The sequence below is a fragment of the Danio rerio genome, chromosome 15, assembly GCF_049306965.1.
Source record: "Danio rerio strain Tuebingen ecotype United States chromosome 15, GRCz12tu, whole genome shotgun sequence".
Classification (NCBI taxonomy): domain Eukaryota; kingdom Metazoa; phylum Chordata; class Actinopteri; order Cypriniformes; family Danionidae; genus Danio; species Danio rerio.
Window position 1 is genome coordinate 20,834,145 of NC_133190.1, and position 22,282 is coordinate 20,856,426.

Genomic DNA, 22,282 nt, shown 5'->3' on the forward strand with positions numbered 1-22,282 from the left:
ACTTTTATAAATGTGTGTTAGTTTTTAATTTATTCAGTATTTAAATTAATTTCAGTAATATTATTGATTATTTATTTACAATACAGTTTTTAAAGTAACATTTTCTATCTTTTAGTAGATATTTTATATGACAGACTAGCTTTGTTTACCATATAGGTTAATCTAGATGGATTTGCATTGTAAACATTAAATAAAGTAAAAAAATATCTATATAAACTTTTTATTTAAAAATTAAGTTTTTAATTACGATACTCCCAAAATAATTGTGCATAAACCCGCAGATTTTTAAGCAGAAATAGTGAAAAAAATGATTGCAGATTCTGTTTGGCCCTATTATAGATTCTGTTTTTCAATTACAATTTTATTTATAATACAACTGCACAACCCTAATGGGAAATGATATTATTAGACTTTACAATCCTATACTATTTTTGTTTTACTGTGATTTGTAATAAACATTATGCAACAAAATAAGAAATATATGTAATCTGTTAACATGTTCATTTCTTCATTTTCATACAGCAACCAATCAAGCTTTTCATGTTCGACATACTGCACAGTATGTTTCATAAGTACACTACCGGTCAGAAGTTAAGGGTCATTTTTTTCATGTTTTTTTTTTTTTCAAAAGAAAATTATTCTGTTTATTAAGTTGGAATTTATTAAATGTGAAAAAAGTTAAAATGTTAAATATTTTAAATAACTGCTTTCTTATTGTATGTAGTTTCAAATGCAATCATTACTCCAGTCGTTACTACTACTACTACTACTACTACTACTACTAATAATAATAATATAACTAATTTTAAACTGATTTCTAAAGGTTCACATGACTCTGAAGACTGGAGTAATGAAGCTGAAATTCATCTCTAAAATAATTTGAAGAAATGTTTAAATTAAATTTAAAACTACTTTTGAACAGTTATTTTATAGTGCAATAACATTTAATAATTTTACAAGTTGTACTGTATTTCTGATTAAATAAATGCAGCCTTGGTGAGCAGGAAAAGCTTATTTTAAAACATTTAAAAATCCTACTGACCCCAAACTTTTGATCAGTAGTATACATGTACAGTAACTAAATTATGTCTGATTTGGTAGTTTCACTAAGCCTTAACACAATAACAATTTTTTTTTATAATACAACTGCACAATCCTAATGGGGAATTACATTATTAGACTTTAAATTTATAGAACACTATACTTTTAATAAATTGTAAGATTTTTAAGAATTACCTTCAAAGGAAATTATTGATATGTGTGTGTGTGTGTGTGTGTGTGTGTGTGTGTGTGTGTGTGTGTGTGTGTGTGTGTGTGTGTGTGTGTGTGTTAGTTTTAAAAAAGAAATAGATAAAAAAAAAACATTAAAAGAAATGTTCTTGCATAAATGGCACGTCCTGAAGATGACTCACAAAACAAAAGCATGCAAAAGCCCAGCAAATGGTTTTGATGGGACAGTGGGTGTTGTTTATTGCATTAATGAGGATAATAACAGGACAGTGTTACTGTAGATTATGCATAACACACAAAATTAGCACTTCATAATGTTGCCCCAAAACACAGTGCATTCACAGCCCACACAGCGAGTAGCAAAGAGCAAACTATTTATTATATGTTAAGTTAATTAGAGAACATACTGTATTTGCTTCACTGAATGACTTTACAACCACAAAAATGATTTGAAAATGTCCTTGAAGACCGTGAGGTTCTACATTAAACAAACAACGCTCAACGGAGCAAACACTTAATTAAGATCCCAGAGCTAGCTTGTTTTGCTTCAAAGTAGATGAGAAAACTTGAATGCCCACAGACACACTCCAGACCTGAGCTCATTCATCTGTGACTGAAGAACAGCTTATTACATCCACAGCAGGATATTTCATAGCATTTAAAATGAACTGTGTACAAAGTTGAAAATTGTAAAAATTGCTGGAATATTAAACTTAGAAATTATATATATATATATATATATATATATATATATATATATATATATATATATATATATATATATATATATATATATATATATATATATATATATATATATATATATGTTAATATATATTTATGTTAATAAACCATTAAACCATTAACTATGACTTTTGCATCAATAAACTCTTGCTTATCTTATTAATAGCTATTAAAGGTAGTAGCTGGGTTTATGAATTAGGTATGATTGGGGATATAGAATAAGATTTCTATATAACCAGAATATGTATTTTATAAGTATTAATAAACAGACAATATTTTAATAATAGGCAGGTAATAAGTCGCTAGTTAGAGTGAGAATTAGTACTTAAACTTAAGTGTTACCTTTTTTCTTTTTTACTTTTTTATCAGAGTAAGTAGTAAATAAACAATTATTTATTACATGTTTGTTTTTTGCCATAACATAAGTAAAATGTAGCCATTAAATAAAGCGAGATGAAAAAAAGAAAAGAAAAGACCCAAACAGATGTAAAAACGATTTTTACAAATGGAGTAAACAGATTTGTTTAAAATATATGGGCCCACAACAAATGCATTGCAATTGTAATTGAAGCAGTCGTGAAAAATGCCTGTGCTAACTCTGTAGCTCCAAGATGTACACAATTCATTAACAAACAGCAGAATAATGCATGAGAGCTCATAAAATATTCAGTGAAGAGGTTATGAAACGCCAGCTATTATTAAACAAACAGAAAACTTGTGCGCAAAATGCTGAAATGTTTACTTTGACTAAATATGAGCTTAAAGCGATAATTCATCCAAAGATATATGTTTATATTAGCATTTACTCACCTACTACTTCTTGTAAACCTGTTTGGGTTTCTTAATAAAGATAATTTGATATCAATGGGATCACTGTTTCACAATAGTTTATTTTTTCTGTCTATTGATTGTATATATATATATATATATATATATATATATATATATATATATATATATATATATATATATATATATATATATATATATATATATATATAATTCAAAATAACTTCTTTTATGTTCTATAAAGGAAAGGAACTAAAACTGGTTTGAAACAACATGACGGGTGATTTTCATTTTTGGCTAAACTATCCCAGTGTTTTCCAAAGTTTTTTTTTTTTTTTTTTTTTTTTTTTCCAGGAGACCTGTTTTAGAATTCAAAATCTTACATGATCCCTTGCAAAAAACCCTAGTAGACACATTTAACAAATCTATACATGAGTTGTTTTTAATCCTAAAAACTACGTAGAGATTAAAACAATAAAATGAACATGGATGGCCAGATTTTTAAATGAACCAAAAAACAAAAACAAAAAAAAACAAAAAAAACAAAAGTTGGTTGACTTACAAATGTGATCTACTAAGATTGTACTATTAGGAAATAAAATTGTCATTTTTTGGACGTTTATTTTCCAACCCATACAGTGTTTATTTTTATTTAATATCTGCAGTAGTTCATAAAAAAACTAAATTTAACTGTGCACAAAAGACAAACTAAATTATTGCAATGCTTAACAAATGCTTCAGTGGTCCAGTACCCTTATTGATAGTTTTCTTGTGAAGTCACGTCATTAGGGGAACCTGGCGGGCAAAAACCAACCCAGGCTCATTTTGAAAATGTACCACTATATACATTTCTGGAGAGCACCAAATACGCCACAGGAGGTATGCTTTTTGCAGTTTTTGTTTTCTCAAATCCACCAAAAGCCACTATGTACATTTTTTGAGGTCTTAAATTGTGCCATTTGTGCCTGCTCTTCTCGCGTAAATCCACCAGAGTTTGACTGACTGACCGATTGACTGACCCACCCTCCTCCTTCCCTAAACCCAACCAATAGTGTTTTCAAAATCCCAGATTGACTCACCCACCCGCTTCCCTAAACCCAACCGACAGTTTCAAAAAAGCAATCCAGAAAAAGAAAGATTTTTTACCGCATTTTCAGATTTTACCACATTCTCAACCTGTTATTTACTTGTTTATTTAATTTTTTGGATTCTGTTTTTGTCTTACCTGCTTTCTGGACAAACTGGTAACAGCAGGAAAGCCATCCATAAAGAGGTAATCTGTCAGCGGGTAAGCGCGAAAAGAAGATGGGGGACTCGAGTCACATGACTTGACTAAAGTCAGACTTAAGTCGCAAAATTTAGGACTTGAGACTTGTTTGACAACTATTCAAAAAAGACTTGACTTAACTTGGACTTGACTGTCATGACAAGAGACTTGACTTGGACTTGAGTTAAATGACTCAAAATAACTTGTTTTTGTTAAATAAATACCTTTTTGTTATACATTATGCATTAAATACAAAACTGAAAGTTATATATGTAAATATAAATTGCAAAAGAAATTGCAAAAGTTCAAAAATCAACAAAAATTTTGACTTGAATGTGACTTCCTAGACCAAGCTATTGTTTGACTTTACTTGCTTTAGACTTGAAGGTTATGACTCGAGACTTGCGTGTGACTAGCACATGTGTGACTTACTCCCACCTCTGGCAAAAAGGAACAGCGTTATACCACCCCATAGCGTTCATTTTAAAAACGAAAAAGCAGCCATACGTGCTTCTGGCTACATAATTTGCAATCTCCAGAAATGTATATAGGGCTACATTTTCAGAATGAGTCTATGTTGGCAAAAAATACTCCCATTTACCACCAAGTCAGAGGCTGAGTATTTTTTTTTTGCCAAAAAGCTAGATTATTGTGGTGCAATAACATACAAGATTACTAACTGATGTGAAAACATGCCTGGGCTGTGCTTCTAGAGTAAATTCCCTCATAGAAAGAACAACCAGAAAGGAGAAATTGATGGTTTTGTGTCAAATGGAAGCATCACTGACCTATAACCTATATCGCAAGACAATGAGGCATGCACTCGTAATAATGATGACGATTTTTATGCGTTCTCTAAAGGGAATATGATTAACGTCAGCTCCAAAGCTAACTATCAGGCAGCTGTAGAGTTAATGGGTTCCAGTAAAATATACACAAAAAAATGAAGCGGGTGCTTTTTAAAATGACTGACTATGAATGAATGAAAGTCAAACAGGTGAGCCATCGGACAAAAAAGGGCCCCTTTGAATCAAATAAGCAGGATGCCCTTCTGGATCTTTAACTTTGAAGACACTACTGACTCTGTTTACATGGACATCAGTTATTTGCCTTAATAAGACAATAATATAATTAAGGTGTTACGTGAAGTACTTTTTGAATGTTGCGTCACCAGGCTATTCACATCCAATTTTGGGTGTTTTATCCTTAATTTTTCGACTTTACTGCAAATCATTTTAAGTTTCAGTTTCAGTCGTGAAGATATCATTCACACTCCCGTGACAAACTGGGGTATTAGATGCGAATATAAAGTAAGGACTGGTGGAAGAGAGTTGTTTTAATGGAAAGTCAAATGGAAAAGAAAAAAAACCCTCCGCATTTCGTCATGTGTGTGTGTGTGTATATGTGTGCGCGTGCGTGGCCCTTTTCTGACAGCCGTGTGTGTGTGGATCTTGTCACAAAATGCGGCAAAAAGTCCTAAATGACAGTAATAGTTTGATTGCGGTGTTTATCTCAATAATGTCACTAATATATGTATACTCCACATGTCTTAATTCCATTTCTGTTTAGTTCAGTTATTATGAGATTAGTCGGATTAAATGAATCAAAAATCGCTGTTTACATGGTAGACTCTTAATCAGAGTATTGTCTTAATCGTATTAAAATCGTATTAAAGTTGTTCCCTATGTTAATATATGTTCGACTCAACCACACCGTCAGTGCTTTGCGATCTTGGCTTTGCAAAGCAGCATTTTCTGTATGTATGTACATCAAAAGCAAGTATGATCTGGCTCATGCTTATTGACAATGGAAGATGATTTATGGTTAGTCGTGTCAGGAATCCCACCACAGATTAGTATGTTGTCCTCACAGAAACAGGCTCAGCCATCACACTGAATCAGATAAAGTATTTATGTTTTAATGTAATTAATTCTACACACTTTAAACGCAGCAAGTAATATGTGAATGATGTCTGCACATGCATTATAATTTTGTCTGGAGGGAGCGGTGCCTGGGAGGGGCACGAGTGAAATTAGACAAACTATAATACTTAATATTATAACATATTATATTATAATGCACTAACATAACATAATGCTGTCACCAATGACTAAATCACAGAGGAATATCTAAGTATCGACGAATTGTACAAATGATAAGGATATGGTAGCTTTAAATGACTGAAAAATGGCTGCGGGTTTAGAATATAAATCGCAAGTGCCCAAAAAGTACAGTTTGTGATCATATCTCTGTTTTGTTCTGTTGATGGGTGATCCAAATAATGATAGCTTGAAACAGATTGAAATATGATTGTTTTTTCCTGTGCTTCTATGAAGATCCTTTAGCTGCCATCATGGCCCATTGTTTTTGCCTGCCAGGTCTCCGCAAAGGTCATGTGACTAAAAAAACTATTAATAGAAAGACAGAAAATGTAATGCTTAATGCTACAAAAGAAGATGCTATTTAATTAAATACACTTGTACTGATTAATAAATTGTTAAAATACACTGTCAATAACTTATTTTTAGTGATCCAAATTGTTATCTACTTCATTTGTACTTGTAACCATTAAAACTGACCCCTCTTCAGATTGGAAACCACCGCTTTAAACATTCCTCAAATAATAGTATACACAAATTGTAGTGCATCTCTAACCATTACATTAAATTAGTGCAAAAAAAAAAGTTCTAGACTCTTTATACGCCAACATCCAAGCTGTTCTAACATTAGTTATGTGAGTAAAGCACGTTAGTAACTTCAGTGAAGTTCTGGTATAGGGTCTTCATTGGCATGCTTAGAGGAGCTTCTGTATGCCGAGGTGTGAGTGAGACAAACAGGCTTTGGACGTAGGCCATTCGCAGCCTAGTGTGCCAAAGAGAGCGGCGATTCAGGCCTGGTCTCTGAGTGTTAATGAGAGACAGAGTAAGTCTCTCTGCATTAAGAAGCGCCAGATGCTTGTTATGTTACAAGTGAAGCAGTGAAGGCCAGCTGTGGCTCTGGCACGCATGAGATGATCCTCCATCAGGATGGGGAGAAGGAGTGAAAACTCGCTGCTGCTGGCCTGTGCTGATGCTGAGGGTTAGATAACCTGGTCAACGGTGGATGGAGGTCACGTCGATAACATTATACCATACAGCGATTCAGAGTGTACTTGCATACGAATGCTAGGGGGTCTCCTGTTTTTGGATTTGTTATTCAATGTTGTAGTTGAACAAAACATGTTTTGCTAATCGAACGTACTGTTTTTCTTTTGTTTTTTAACGGTGATCAGTGCACTGATAATATGACACTAAATAATATGATCGATTAATCCTGACAGCATATGTTTTTTAGGTCATTGTAACTTATTAAACTAGGTTAATCATTTTCTAACTGAGTTTTATAAGTTACACAAGCTGTTATAAGTCAGTTTATTATAATAAAAGTTCAATGGACTCATAAGGTTAATTTGATTCAGCTTAAACATTTAAGGCAACCAGGGTTTTTTTTTTTACAGTGTGATTTTCCAACAAAAGCTGATTTGTGATTTGATTAAAACACACATACAGTACATATCAGTATAATATCAGATATCAGCAGATACAGAATTAGGTATAAAGAGATATCAACCAATCAACCAATCAATCAATCAATCAATCAATCAATCAATCAATCAATCAATCAATCAATCAATCAATCAATCAATCAATCAATCAATCAATCAATCAATCAATCAATCAATCAATCAATCAATCAATTAATCAACCAACCAACCAATCAATCAATCAATCAATCAATGTATTGTCTGTCATTTGTACATTTGTGTATCTAATTCATGGTTTCCGCCATATTCATTCTTCCATGGTGGGGCGCCAAGCCGAAATTTTTCCCGCCATGGCTACATTACAGCTTTTCATTCAAAACATTCAGTCCTGTTTTTTTTTTTTTAATAGCGGGAGATAATCACACCAAAACGTATTAAAAGGTAAGAGAATTATAACAGCGCAAACTTTTCTGTAACCATAGTACTGCTGTGCATTGTTTGTTTAACCCTTTAAGGTTACGTGCTGACTGACTGACTGACTGACTGACTGACTGACTGGCTGACTGACAGGTGCGTGATGTGTAAGGCCAGCAAACACGACAAAGCTGTTTCACTTTTCTTCAGGAAACATTAATCCCACACTTTAGTTCTATTGTAGACATCAATAAATATTCCTAGCAAATCTAACAAATGTTGGAGACATACTTGTTACATAAATGCACTAAATCGCACTTCAGCAGTGTTTATTTGAGAGCGCACCAGAAGAACTGCGCTTGAGCAGCGTACAGTATGTTTAAGGGGACGTACAAGAAGTTTTGTGCACGAGCAAAGGAAATCGGTGTGCAAGCCAAGCGAAGAGATTTGCATGCTTGTAGGCTATTACATAAATGCGATCTTGTAATACTGCGCTCACAACACTAGTCATTGACATAACGCCACAGGTAGTTGGTAGATCTGTGTAAAAAAAAAGGCCTGCTGCCACAGCTGGAAAAAATCCTAGAGGAAACACTGTAATTAATTTAAGATTATTATATAGTCGTTTTAGAATTTAAATTAACTTTAATATTATAAATATTTTTAACTTAGATGTTTTGTTTTTATCTAAACATACTTATCTAAAATAATTTAGCTATTTATACACTAATTACACATACATACAGCAATAAATAATTTAAAACAATACATTACTAATAAGGGCTGCTCAATTTATTGTTTGAGCTTTGATATCGCAATGTGTGTGTCCACAATAGTAACATCTTGAGATATGTTGAGTTGAGGTTAGTTGACCAGAAACCACAGGTCAAAACACAGAAGATTTGTGGAGACACTGCAGAAGTGAACCATAATAGAGTGAAAGTTTATCATCAGCATGTGTTTTAAGGCCTTTGACAGAATATGTGAGCGTTTTAAGGGAGTGTAAAGCATTTTAATAGTGAATAAAGAAGTTAATAAAGATTAATTGTATTGATTTATTTATATGATGAAGAAAATGCAATGTTGTTTTACATTTAATTATTCAATATCTGTACCCGAACACTATCCCCATGAAAACATGCAGCACTGTTTGTTTCACTTTAATATTTGATCCATTGTGTTTATGTCTGTAGTTTAATTAAATACATATAACATTTTATATAAAAATATATTTAATTTCCCTACAAAATCAATCCCAATCAATCTAAATGAATGGCTTTCCAAATAGAGTTATTTAAGTCATCTGGTGAAATTGTATTTATATCGCAAAATATATCGCAGAGAAAAAAATATCGCAATGTCAAATTTTTGCAGCCCTATGACTAATGATGTTTGATGGTAGTGCACTTCATTTAAATCAAAATCAAAATTGTCTGGAATTACCTGTGCATTAAGCAATTTTTTTGCTCACCAGAATCATAATTAAGAATGTCTTCAGACCATGCGATATACTGTATAACTATAAATAAATAATACAAAATGATCACAATTTACAATAAGGTTTCATTAGTTAATGATAGTTAAAGTATTTACTAAAATCAAATACTTGTACAGCATTTATTAATCATAAATCAACATTTACTAATGCATTATTAAAATCCAAATTCATGCTTGTTAACATTAGTTAATGCACCTTGAGCTTACATTGACTAACAATAAACAACGGTATTTCCATTAACTAATGTTAACTACCATAAACAAATACTGTATTTAATGCATTGTTCACAGTTTGATCATGTTGGTAAATACATTAACTAACATTAACCAAAACAACCATATTGCAAATTGTTACTTATATTATAAAACTTATATATAAAACTCAAATAATATTCTTATTATTCTTGTAACAAAAGCTTCATAAGTGTGCAGGTAAAAAGAGTCTGTGAAATGTAATTAATATAATGTATTCATGTAATGAAGATTCAGTTTTAGTTTTGTTCAATGTGATGGTGAATTTCTAACAATTGCAACAGCAATAAACTTAAAAGACGCAGAAACAAAGCAAAAAACAACCCTTTTCATTACGCCGAAAAAATTTACTGCAGTGAGATCAAAACTTGTGATCAAAACTGCCCCTCGACCTTCCTCCCGTCACACATGACTGCTATCAGTGTCTCACGCTGATCTTATGTTATAGAAATATGGCCAGAACAATCCCATATGAAAGAGCCAACTGTTTAGCCCGTGTGTTTCGTGATCTGCCATCTCTCATGACTCACTGTTTATCATGCAGTGTAAGTGAAGGGACGGAGCATTCACACGTCTGCTGTTATAACAGCTCTGAGTCAGCTGTGGAGATCAGATCAGTGTGTTTGAGGGAGAACGCAGACACAGAGGGAGGGATGGATGGACGGAGTGAGGGAGCGAGGGATGGATGAATGGATGGATGGATGTTGGTGGTTACCTGTGGTGGCTGTGGGCTCTGATGAGGTCCTGAAGGTCAGGGTGCCAGGCTTGGACTTGCCCTGTTGGTTCTCTGCCACCACAAACACGTCATACTCGGTGTCCCAGTCCAGACCGATCAGCATTACATACTCACTCCCACTGGGCAGACGGATCTCAGGTTTCCACTCGGAGTCTTCCCTCTAGGTGCCAAACACACAGGCATAAAATCAGCCAAGGTAGAACTAACAAAAGGTAGGAAATTATACAATATCAATCAAAAGTTTTGGATAAGGCATTTTGGGTCCTATCAGTGTTAAGGTACTGTTGGTGCGTTGCTATTTTAAGAAACTAAAATAGACCGCACCATTAACCAACAAAAAACTGGTCTATAGTTCAGTGCAGAGCATGTTAGTTATGCATCAAATCAGGTCCAAAAGCTTACACACTGCTTAATACACACAGGATGTACAGCAATACACACATATTTTTACAAATGAATAAAGTTAAAGGATTAAAATGTTACAATTTTTTTTATTTTCTACTTAAATATACAAACTACTGCTTCATCTCCGGAGGGGTGGGGGGGTGGGGGTTAATTCTTGACAATTTTTTTTTCAGTTTATTTTTTCAGTTTATTTTCAGTTTATTTCAGTTTATAGCTCCCCGCTCCGCTGATTCTATCCGTACACAGCGGTCACTGGCATTCCCCGCCCGCCGTGTAAACAAAGGGGCGGGGATGCCGATGACGTCACCACGCACCCCGCCCCTTTGTTAGACGCTGTGACGGGCGGGAAGTGTTAGGAGGGAACTCGCGCCGGCCAGAACCATGGTAAGCTGTTCCCGCCCCTGCCTGCCACTTAGCTACCTATCTGCAGCCTGCCACCTACCTAGCTACAGCCTGCATCTTATATATATTATAGGTAGATACAGACTGGTACAGACTGATGTGACTGGAGTGGGGTGGGGGTGTTTTATTTATACATATATGCGCCTTTTTTTTAGGTGAGGGCAGGCACGTGCACACATAGGGCTCAACCTGTGCAATGCACATGTCCTTTTTAGTCTTGGATAGAAAGTGCCCTTCCAAAATTATCAAAAGTGCCCCCGCGACGCGGCACACCTTCGGTCCCGCCCTTCAGTAGGCGCGCGACAACACAGCTCTTGAGTACGCGCGCGACAACACAGCTAATCAGTACGCGCGCGACAACACAGCTGATCAGTACGCGCGCAATAACACCGCTCTTCAGTACGCGCGCATCCACTCTGCAGTGGGTGAGGGAATGGAAGTTTTGAGTGAGTTCCCCCAAGCCATACTGAGGGTCTCAACTGCTTCCGCTCTAAAGCCAAATGTAGTTCAGATTTGTGAGAAGAAGCGCTGTCAAGTCTCTGGCAGCAAGGAATAGGCAAAAGATGCCATGTTCAGAAGAACTGTTCATAATCTTCACTCAATGTTCTATTAATGTTCAGGACACTTCATGTTCAGAAGAAATAATTAAAACTGTTAATAATGACATTTGAGGACTTTTTTTTTTTGTGAAATCCCTTATGCGGCCCAGCCTCACCCAGACTTTGCCTCCTGCGGCCCCCAGGTAAATTGAGTTTGAGACCCCTGATTTATTGTATGCATATTTATATTTATTTTAATAAAAACAAGTTTAGATTTGTCCATTTGTCAGATTTTAGAGACGTCTGCATCACCATATGGGGCATAAGAATAAGACATGAGTTTGGATATAACTAATTTTTTTGACCATATTTCATTATTATTGTTCATTTATTTATTTTCTGGAAATTAGAACTGAATTTAGAAATAGTTTTGAAACCAACCTTTGCACTTAACAAATGAAAAATAAATACAGTATGTAGGCTAATAGATGTCTTCAGTGGAGTGCGTACAGCACCGTTTCTTTACTCCACTAAATGTAAGGTAAAGAGAAAGTAAAGAGGCCAAATGGAGGAGGCTCATTCTTTATTTTATAATTGTTTTCTCACTAGTAAAGCATTAAATTTTTCCACTTACAAAGTCCAACATGTGAATACACCACAGCATGGCACAACTCACTCATAAATGGAATGTAAGAAGAGACTTTGATTGGTTTAATGTAAATTATACTCAAAACACACCCATAACTCATAAAGAGAATAAGCACAACCTTGTTAGACCATGTGCCGGGCGCAGAGTGTTTTTTTTTTCAGTCCTTAAAGTAGCAAAAGTGGATTCAGACATGCCTTTGTTGCTTTTGCGGCATGCGCTTTAGACTGTGCGCCTAGATCATTAAATACCCTTTAACATACCTTTAGCGCAAGTATCAATACCCGCTATTAACTACTGACTTATTACCTGATTATTAATAAGATTTTAAGTACACTGAAAAAATTGATTCATTGGATTTACATTTTTTTAAGGTAACTAGTTGCAAATTTATAAGGTTGAATTTAAACAAACAAATTAGGATAAACATTACTACATTTAATTTGTTTGTCTAAATTCAGCCCATATAAACATTTACCTTATAAAATAAAATTGTAAATCCAATTAATATTTATTTTTCAGTGTACAATAAGCACTAGTAAATAAAGTATGGTCTTCTATATCCATGATCCTACCCAGTTACTAACTACCTTACTATTAATAAGCAACAAATAAGGAGTTTATGGAGCTAAAACTCTTAGTTAAGGTTTCTTATTAGTGAGAATTTTACCTTAGAAAAAAGTGTGACTGATTTTTTAACTCATTTGGAAAGAAGTCTTTTCCTCACAGCAGTCATAATTGATCAAAAATACAATAAAAACAGTAATGCTTTTGACTTTCTTATGTTTTATAATGCAAATACTCCTGTGATTCAAAGCTGAATTTCTATTTTTTAAGGATTCTCTGATGAAACGGTAGTTAAGAATCACTACATTTATTTTAAATGACCACCGTTTTTACATTATAAATATCTTTCTTTTACTTTAAATCTTGAACAATTTAATATGTCCTTGATGAATAAAAGGAAATACATCTGCAATGGAACTTCTGAAAGGTATCAGTTTTCACAAAATGTGATTCAGCCCAACAGCTTTTTTTTTATTACTGACAATAATAATAATAATAATAATAATAATAATAATAATAATAATAATAATAATAATAATAATGTTTCTTGAGCAACATATAATCATGTTAGAATGATTTCAGATGGATCGTGTGACTTTGAATATAGACACAGGAACATATTACATTTCAAATTACATGAAAAACAAACAAACAAAAAAAAAAACATTACAAGTCAAACTTTTTTTCAACATTTACTATTATTAAATAAATGAAGCTCTATTAAGCAGAATAGGCTTTTTAAAAAACATTAAAACTCATAGAATGAGTTCTAACTAAAAACATAAAAACTCAAAAGCAGAATAGGCTTTTTAAAACATTAAAACTCATATAGTGTATATTTTTAAACGGACACTTACAGCTTTGTATCTGACCAGGTAATGGGTGATTGGTGACCCTCCGTCATCTTGTTTGATCCACTTGACTTTGAGAGAATTGCCTTTGGGTTGTAGAGTCCCTTCTAGAATAGGAGGACTGGGCTCTCCTACAAAAACAAAACAGTTGCAGTGTCATGAGAAAAAGCATCATCAATTAAAAGCATGGTTCACCCAAAAAAGTAAAAATGCTGTCAACATTGCTAATTAATGGACTATCAGGTTAATCCAAACCAGCAAGACTTTTTTTCATCTTTGAAACCAGACAAATAAACCAAATCAACTGATAAACAAGCTATTCTGTTAACCATACTGGATGTACTTTATGCATGCACATTTATCAATGTTCATACATGAATAATAAACTAAATATTGGGATTAAACTGTTTAATTATTACACTGTAAAAAGTGATCCTTTACTTAAAAAAGAGTAAACTTAAAGGCATCAAGTTGACTTTACTTAAAAAAGTGAGTAGACCCATTATAACTTGACTTAAGTTGATTTACCTTAATTTTTAATGATTATGAGCAGTTCATTTATGTTCAATTATATAATGCCAATGGGTTTACTCATTTTTTTTTAAGTTAAGTCAACTAATTGTTTTAAAAGCAACAGGTTTACTCACTTATTTTAAGTAAAATCAACAAATAATTTTTTACAGTGTTCTAAACACATTAGGTTTTAACAGAAATTTCTTAATTTTGTGAAAGTCTTATGGGTTTGGAAAAGCAAAAGGTTGAGTCAATGATAACAGGTTTCATTTTTGGAAGAACGAGCCCTTTAATATGTGTAAAAGAAAGAAGGGAATGAAGAGGAGGTGATGTAAAGTTGTATCAAAATCAGACTTCCGGAATAAACCTGACTCCCCTTCATGTGCACGCGCATCACACAGCGCCTGCAGTTAAACTCAGTTAAACAGTTGTTCATCATAACAATCTATCAATAATTTTTTCCACAATTGACTGCAAGAACAAACACAGAAGCGTTGTCTGATTGACATGCAGCACCTATGTTCAAAAGAATTTAAAATGTATGCTATGAATGTATACCCCATTTCGAAAGTAAAACATGCTTTAATAGCTAGTGTAAGGGGTGCAGTGTGTGGATGAGAGGAGGGCAGTGTTTTAATGGGATCCGGTTATGTTGTGGTTCCGTGACTGCTGGTGTCGGTTCCTGTATGGTTAAACATTATTACAGTTAAAGTAACTAAGTTAATTTCAATTAAATTAAATCAAAATAAAATATTATTCTAATTATTCTAATTCTAATTATTCTTTTTGTGCATTTTGCCGGGTTTTTGGGCTGGAAAAAGATTGTTATAACAGGCAACACAGACAGGGGTTGGCTCAGTTGGAAACACAGCTGAAATCGTCCATCATCCAAGTATAGTTTCTGGAGAAGTTGTTGAACTTAGAGCTGGGTGCACCTTTTCAAGGATCTAGTGGACTCAGACACGACGCCGAACAAATACATGCTGTTCTTCAGCCTTCCTAAAGCGCATAAACAGCTATTCTCTCAATAAAATCCATGTTAGTCATTTAGCAATGAACTTAGAGTCACAGAGCAGACAGAAGCCCCACCCATGATGCAAATCTGAATCTGTTGTGAAGTGAATTACATGCGCGAATAAAGCAAATTTGACACGCAAATGAAGTGAGTAAGCTCAAAATGTTCATGTGTCTATTTACACGCGAATAGCAAATTTACTAATAAAATTTATTTGAGCATGCCACGTCTGGTGTGAACACAGCTAACAATACATACCTTAATATTGAAAATCGTTGCAGTGCTATATAATAAATAGATACTTTTTTTTTGTAATCATGACTAAATCTAATTTAAGCTACAATTTGTTTAATCAAAAATAAAAGCAGCAATATTACACTGTAATTGAAAAAGTTGAATAATTAAAATTTTAAGACAATTTGCTGCAGAGCTTTTCTGAGTTGACTTAACATACATCGAGTCAAGTGCAGTATTTGGGTTGAAAGTTGAGTCAACTAAAAAAAGCTCTGCAGAGAGTTGCCTTACAAGTTGAGTCAACTTTTTTATTTTTACAGTGTATGTTTCTACACCTTGCTGTACCAAAAGCAAACTGAACCGTCATTTTTGTAACCTTAAACGACAGTCTTGTCAATTAAAAAGAAAAAGTTTGCATTTTACAACAGAACATAAAATTAATTTCAACAATTGGCATGTATCTCTTCCTCTGTGTAGTTTCAATTACCATTACAGTGCATTTCAAACAAAAAGGCAGTCCTTTCAAAATACAATTAACTCAATAATTTCAATAACACAGACATTTTTTTATAAATGCTGAAAATAAAATCCGAATCAATTCAAATAATCAACAACAAATAAATCAACAGAATAGTCAGTGATATTCCAAACTCATGTCATTCAATTGTTGACATACGGAAGACATTACATACAACAGCTTTAAACGATATTAAGCATGTTATTCGTCAACAATATACCATCTGCTGGCCAACCAGATCTCTATACATCCAGTCTGGAAAATCAAAAGCCTCTAATTATGTTTATTAAAAGATGGCACTTTTCCAACGCCCACAATTCTCATCCTCCTACACGCCAGCGATTCCATATAGGCAAGTAATAAAATAATATGACACACGCAGCTTGCCCGGGCCTTTGTAGATGAGTAGGCTGATATTTGGAGGTCAAGCTGAACTGTGAACATCCCTATCGAGCAGTCATGTGTATGAACGCACTGCTGTGAATTGGGAATCTGTTCACTGAGGCCTCTCCTTCACGGGCCATCATGATCCATTTCGTTTTAATGAGCAGCGAATGCTCGTTTGATGCACCACATTAGTCTGACGCCGCAGAGTGACACGTAACAACATTGCGTGTTTAAGGCGCACTGAAAAATGAAGGCATTTTACTCTCATTAAGCCAGTAATCAGCCAATAGCCCGTAAGAGGGAGACACTTTCATTCACGCTTATACAGGTTTTTTCATCTTGTTTGGACGTCCTATTTAGCCGTCTATTGATCATTAGCAGTGAAATGACCAATGGTGTCAATTAGGACTGTGCACTGTGATGATATATACATATCGCATGGACAGAATAAGAAGTTAATAGTTTCATATTATGCTAATGGTGTCACAAAATACATTGTTTATGGTAATACCTTTTCATTATTTATATGAGCGCAATATTGCATAACATTGCAGGGCTGCAGGCAGAAATATCAGGCCTGTAATCATTAGTTTTTGAAAAAGTGTTTGATATTTTATTAATGTTTATTTGAATGACATGGTGGCTCAGTAGTTAGCACTGTTGTCTCACAGCAAGAAGGTCGCTGGTTTGAGTCTCTGTTGGGTCAGTTGGCATACAGTATCTGGGTGGAGTTTGCATGTTCTTTTCAAATAGAAAAAAAGAGAACGTTTTTCCTTGTAGTCTATATAAATAACGAAACTATCAATAGACTGAATTTAGAGATATGGTACTACACTGTAAAAAATATATTTTTAAATAAACTGTTTTCCATATTTGGCGTGGTTGATACTGGTATGGTTTTGGTTAATATTTTTGACTTTTTTATGCTTTTGAATTCCGTTATGGGATCTTGATCTTCCCTCCAAAAGCTTTTGACATTGAAAAAGTTTGAAAAAGTGTCTTCTGTTTACATTTTTAACAGTACTGGGGTCAAGAACTGTTACTATTTAAAGTTAGGTAAATCCTCAAAAGTGAGTGCTTGCTAACAGGTTAAAGTGATATGTTGTCTGTGTTTTTGTTGTAAATGACTGTACAAAAACCTGCTAACAAACTTCCAGTAGTTTTCCTGTTATTTTACAGACTCTATTATTTCCTAAAGGTGATTGTCTTCAAAAGCATTTTTCGGTGTGCTGGTTGAAAGTCTATTCACAGTACGATAGTAATGCTTAAAGTAAATCTACATCTGAATGTATTTTTATGTTCTGGGTAAGGCATAAGACTAAAAATTGTTCATCCAATTAAATATTGTCGGGCCGACAGCTCCCAAAATTCCGATAAGTAGCTCAAACTATCTGTCAACAAATGTAGATTTGGATTTCTGTGCATCTCTATTCACGCATATCCACTACGAGACAGTCACAGTCGCGGTTGCTGACTTTTTAAACTCCTGAATCAATATTGGAGTGAGTTTTGCACGCTGAAGGAAGGATGACACCATGACTGAAGTTTTTGTGTTAGACAGGTAATGTTCTGTTTTAAAACTTAGTCATGCAGAGCTAATGTAGAGCATGTTGTGTTATGAATGGGTTATATACATAGATGTGTTGTTCAGCCACTGAAATCTCCCGGTGAAAGATTGATGTGACTATATTCAGATTCATCAGGCACCTTTGGGAGCATCGATAATGTCGATTTTATTTAGTTAACAACAAAACATCAACAAATAGCGCTGGTCCACCTAGCCTGCTTTACTGAGCTGAAGCTGCTTTTATATTCACATTAGGCCATTTTTGAACAATGACTGCCTCCCTGTACTGTTTACCATGCTACTCTAAATATTCGCTCTGAAATAGCATGTAAGCATGGCTTAGTAATAAGTGAAATTCCTGCACGCCGCCGGCCAAACACTAACTACATTTCTAACTGGTGAATGACACAAACTAGTGGGTTGTCTGCTGTCATTTTGGCAGATCACCTACTGCACCTTTAACTATCTTGTCTTAAACTACTAAAATGTTAATAAAAGTCACTTTGTTAATCTGTAGAGTTAAATTTTCAACATCAAAAGTAGACAGAGCAGAGATAAAACTACCATAATGCAATTCACAACCATAAATAAACAGAAAACAACATGTGACCCACAAAATACCAATAGTATCTTGTTGCAGCCTTGATTATGCAAGCTGAGACTGCATATTTCAATAGCTATGTTTCCATCCAAAAATGCAAATTAAATTTATGCGCAAAACTGGAATATCACATACTGTAAAACACATGCAAATAGTTTTTCCATCCAATGAGTCAAATAGAACAAAATCATCACTTCCTGATTAACTGGTGCCATATATCAACAGTAAAAACGATATTTGCTGCCATAGGAGAAGCTGCGTGAGTCTTTTCTTCATTTAATAAATGACTTGCATCTCAGAAGAAGATGCCAACATGTAATGTACACATAGTGGCATTTGAATCCATGAGACGCTCTTGACAGTTCAGGAGGTAATTGATAATATAATACCACTAATATTGAAATGGTTAAGGCATTTTAGAATGACCAAAACAACATTTCTGATGTTTTACAATGTGCTCAGCCTGCTGATGTGTCCATTCACACACACTTTGATCATCATATGATCTCTTTTAACAAAATCATGTGACATTTTTTATGCACAGACTGGAATTTGTTCGGTAAAAGTGTTTCCATCACAGTTTAAGCACATATTTTCTTATCGAATAAAAAGTTGATCCTACTTAACTATGCGCATATGTTTTTTATGCGCAATTTCAAAATCTATGTGCATCTTGATGTTTCCATCAACCGATGTTTTTTTTTTAATGTGCATGTTCAAAATGACATAATGCACTGAATAGAGCTAGTGACTTCAGCGTGAGCGGTAAGAGGCAGTAAAAGGTAAAAAGCATTGAATGCAGCTCAGATTGCACTGCACCAAGTTTGCCACCAGAACCCTCTCCAGAATACGGAACCTGTTAATTAAAGACATGTGTGAATATATATATATATATATATATATATATATATATATATATATATATATATATATATAAATATATAAATATATATATATATATATATATATATATATATATATATATATATATATATATATATATATATATATATATATATATATATATTGTTATAAGATATAATCATGATATTGGATTTCTGACATATCCTTCAGCCCTAATGCACTGCACCAATAAAAGAGAATGACAAATTTCACAGGACCTACGAAATTCCATCGTAACCGCAAAAACTGTACAGGATGTGATAAAAATGTAGTAATTACTCCTAATGTGTTACGAGGTTTTAAAAGGGCAGCTCATAAAACTGTACAGTCCCCACTAACTTGCACGAGGAGTTAGTCCCAAACAATCAGCTCGGTTAACAAGCAGACATTCAACTCCACTCACAGTTTAAAGGGTCATCAATAAACGCTCATCTCTTAATTAATGAAAGTGCAGCGCTACATGATTCATTTCCATCCTCCTTAGCCATCTGTCCCTACAGGATACAGTCAATGAAATGATCAAATACTGTACACGAGGGAGCAAACAGCAGCAAATTAAATGAGACCAAAAATAAAAAGAGTTTTACACGTTTATAAATTGACTTGGTTGTTCATTATCTTAATGGCAGCTCGAGGTGATCTTGAGGGAGTTCACCAGGAATTAATTTGCATAATTTATTAGCACATGCTTTGTTGTTTGTGTTGTTTTAGCACATGATTCGCTAAACTCATTTTGCAAATTGGGTAACAGCATAAACACACCACCAAATTACCCTATATGTATGCTGCAGAAATGGGAAAATTCACAAGTTAAATTTTAAATGAATTGCTCGCAATCAGCTTAAGCTGCATTGGAATAACAGAACATCTGAATTAAAAATAAATTCAAGATAATGCGTTGTAGGAAATTAATAATGTTTTCTACCCTGGTCTACTTAAATGTGACCCTATACCATAGAACCAGTCGGTAACACTTCAGTTTAGGTCACAAATCATAGTATTAACAAACTATTAACCAACACTAAAAGCTTAATAAACAACTAATTAGCTGTTTATTAATAGTTAGTAAGGTAGAAGTTGGTTTAGGTTTGGGTAGGAGTAAGGATGCAGAATAAGATAATGCATTAAACAGTTAATATCTTAATAATAGGCAGGTAATAAGCCAGTAGTTAATAGCATGAATTGTGACCTAAACTAAACTGATACCAATTATAGTCTTATATTGGGTATATTTGTGGGAATTGCCAAAAATGCATTGTATGATCTTCCTTGAAGACATCTTGTAAATTTCCTCCCCTAAACATAAATAAACTTCATTCTTTGTTAGTAAGATGCATTGCTTAAAACTCAATCTGGACAATTTTAAAGGCAATTTTCTCAGTATGTTGATTTTTGAACCATACATCACTAGAAATATCCAACCCAAGCTCATTCTGGAAACGTAGCCCCGCGGACGTTTCTGGAGACCGCGATTTACGTGGCCGGAGGTACGTAAAGGCCGTGTTTGGTTTTTTCGAGCGAACGCTGCGGGGCGGTGTGGAGGGCTGGAGGACTTTCCCGCGCAATCAGTTTGTCCGCCTAGCTCACAGCGTTGCGTCGGCGGAGCGGAGGCCCCAGAGGAGAAGGAGGAGCCGGCCGTGGTGGACGACGACCGGGGTCGAGTCCGGGGAACAGCGGGTTTCGGAAATCAGGTAAGACGAAAAACGGAATCCGGAAAATAAGGGCGAGAACGCGGCGGGATCCGAAAACGCGGTCGAAATCGAAGACGAGGGCTTTTGCCTTTTTTTTTTTTTTTTTCGATCCGGCGGCTTTTCGCGCAAGAACGGCGCGAAAAAGTGCGCACAGCGGCCTCTCGCGGATCCGTGAAAACAAAAAAACGCTCGAATACGTACCTCCCGGGACGTAAATCGCGGCCCGCAGAAACGTCAGCGGGGCTACGTTTCCACAATGAGCCCGGGTTGGAAATATCATGTATTCAGCTTTTAAATAATAAATCAACATTTACAAAAAATATATAATTATGACAGGTCTTGTGAACCAGGGTCACAAATAAGAAAAAAAATAAATAAATAAATGAAAAAAAAAAAATAAATAAATAAATAAATATAATAATAATAATAATAATAATAAATACTTGTAATTAAATAAAACAAAGAACACACTGATATGGCCTATCCAGTCTTTTTTTTAAATGCCCTAGCAAGTGTGGCTATTAGTAAATATAGATCTGTATTCTGAAGATTCAAAAGCATTTCGAGGATGAGTAAGATTACCCATTTTGAGTTCAAATAGATTGATTGCATGTGCTTTTAAAAAAGACACAAGGTGGTGCAAATGAATTTGAAGCTTTAACACTGTGTCCGTACAAGATGTGATGTGATTAGGATTACAAAAATAAAGACACCAGACAAATCTTTATTAGTTTCTTTCTCCTGTTAAACACAAAAGAAGATATTTTGAAAAAACGCTGGTTGCTGGCACCCATAGACACCCATAGTAAGAAAAAAATGTTAAAGGAAGTCAATGGGTACCATGCAGCTTATGTATCGGCATTCTTCAATATATTTTTGTTTTTTGATCAACAGAAGAAAGAAACTTAAATAGGTTTTAAATGCTGGCAGAAATTAAATTTATTTCGTGAACCATCCCCTAATGCATTTTTAATATCTAAGGTAAATAATCC

The 22,282-nt window shown here is 34.3% G+C and overlaps 1 protein-coding gene across 51 annotated transcripts in view; it reads right to left on the minus strand.

Annotated features, from left to right (window-relative positions):
• The window catches only part of ncam1b (neural cell adhesion molecule 1b), a 207,903-nt gene that overhangs the window by 23,593 nt on the left and 162,028 nt on the right, over positions 1 to 22,282 (minus strand). For all 51 annotated transcript variants that reach the window (XR_012390357.1, XR_012390348.1, XR_012390347.1 and 48 more), the window contains 2 exon segments: positions 13,869 to 13,993; positions 10,432 to 10,612 (listed from right to left, as the gene is read on the minus strand). Coding sequence is in view for 31 of the 51 variants with exons in the window: in XM_068213451.1 (XP_068069552.1) it covers positions 10,432 to 10,612; positions 13,869 to 13,993 (306 nt within the window). In the remaining 20 variants the exon portion in view is untranslated.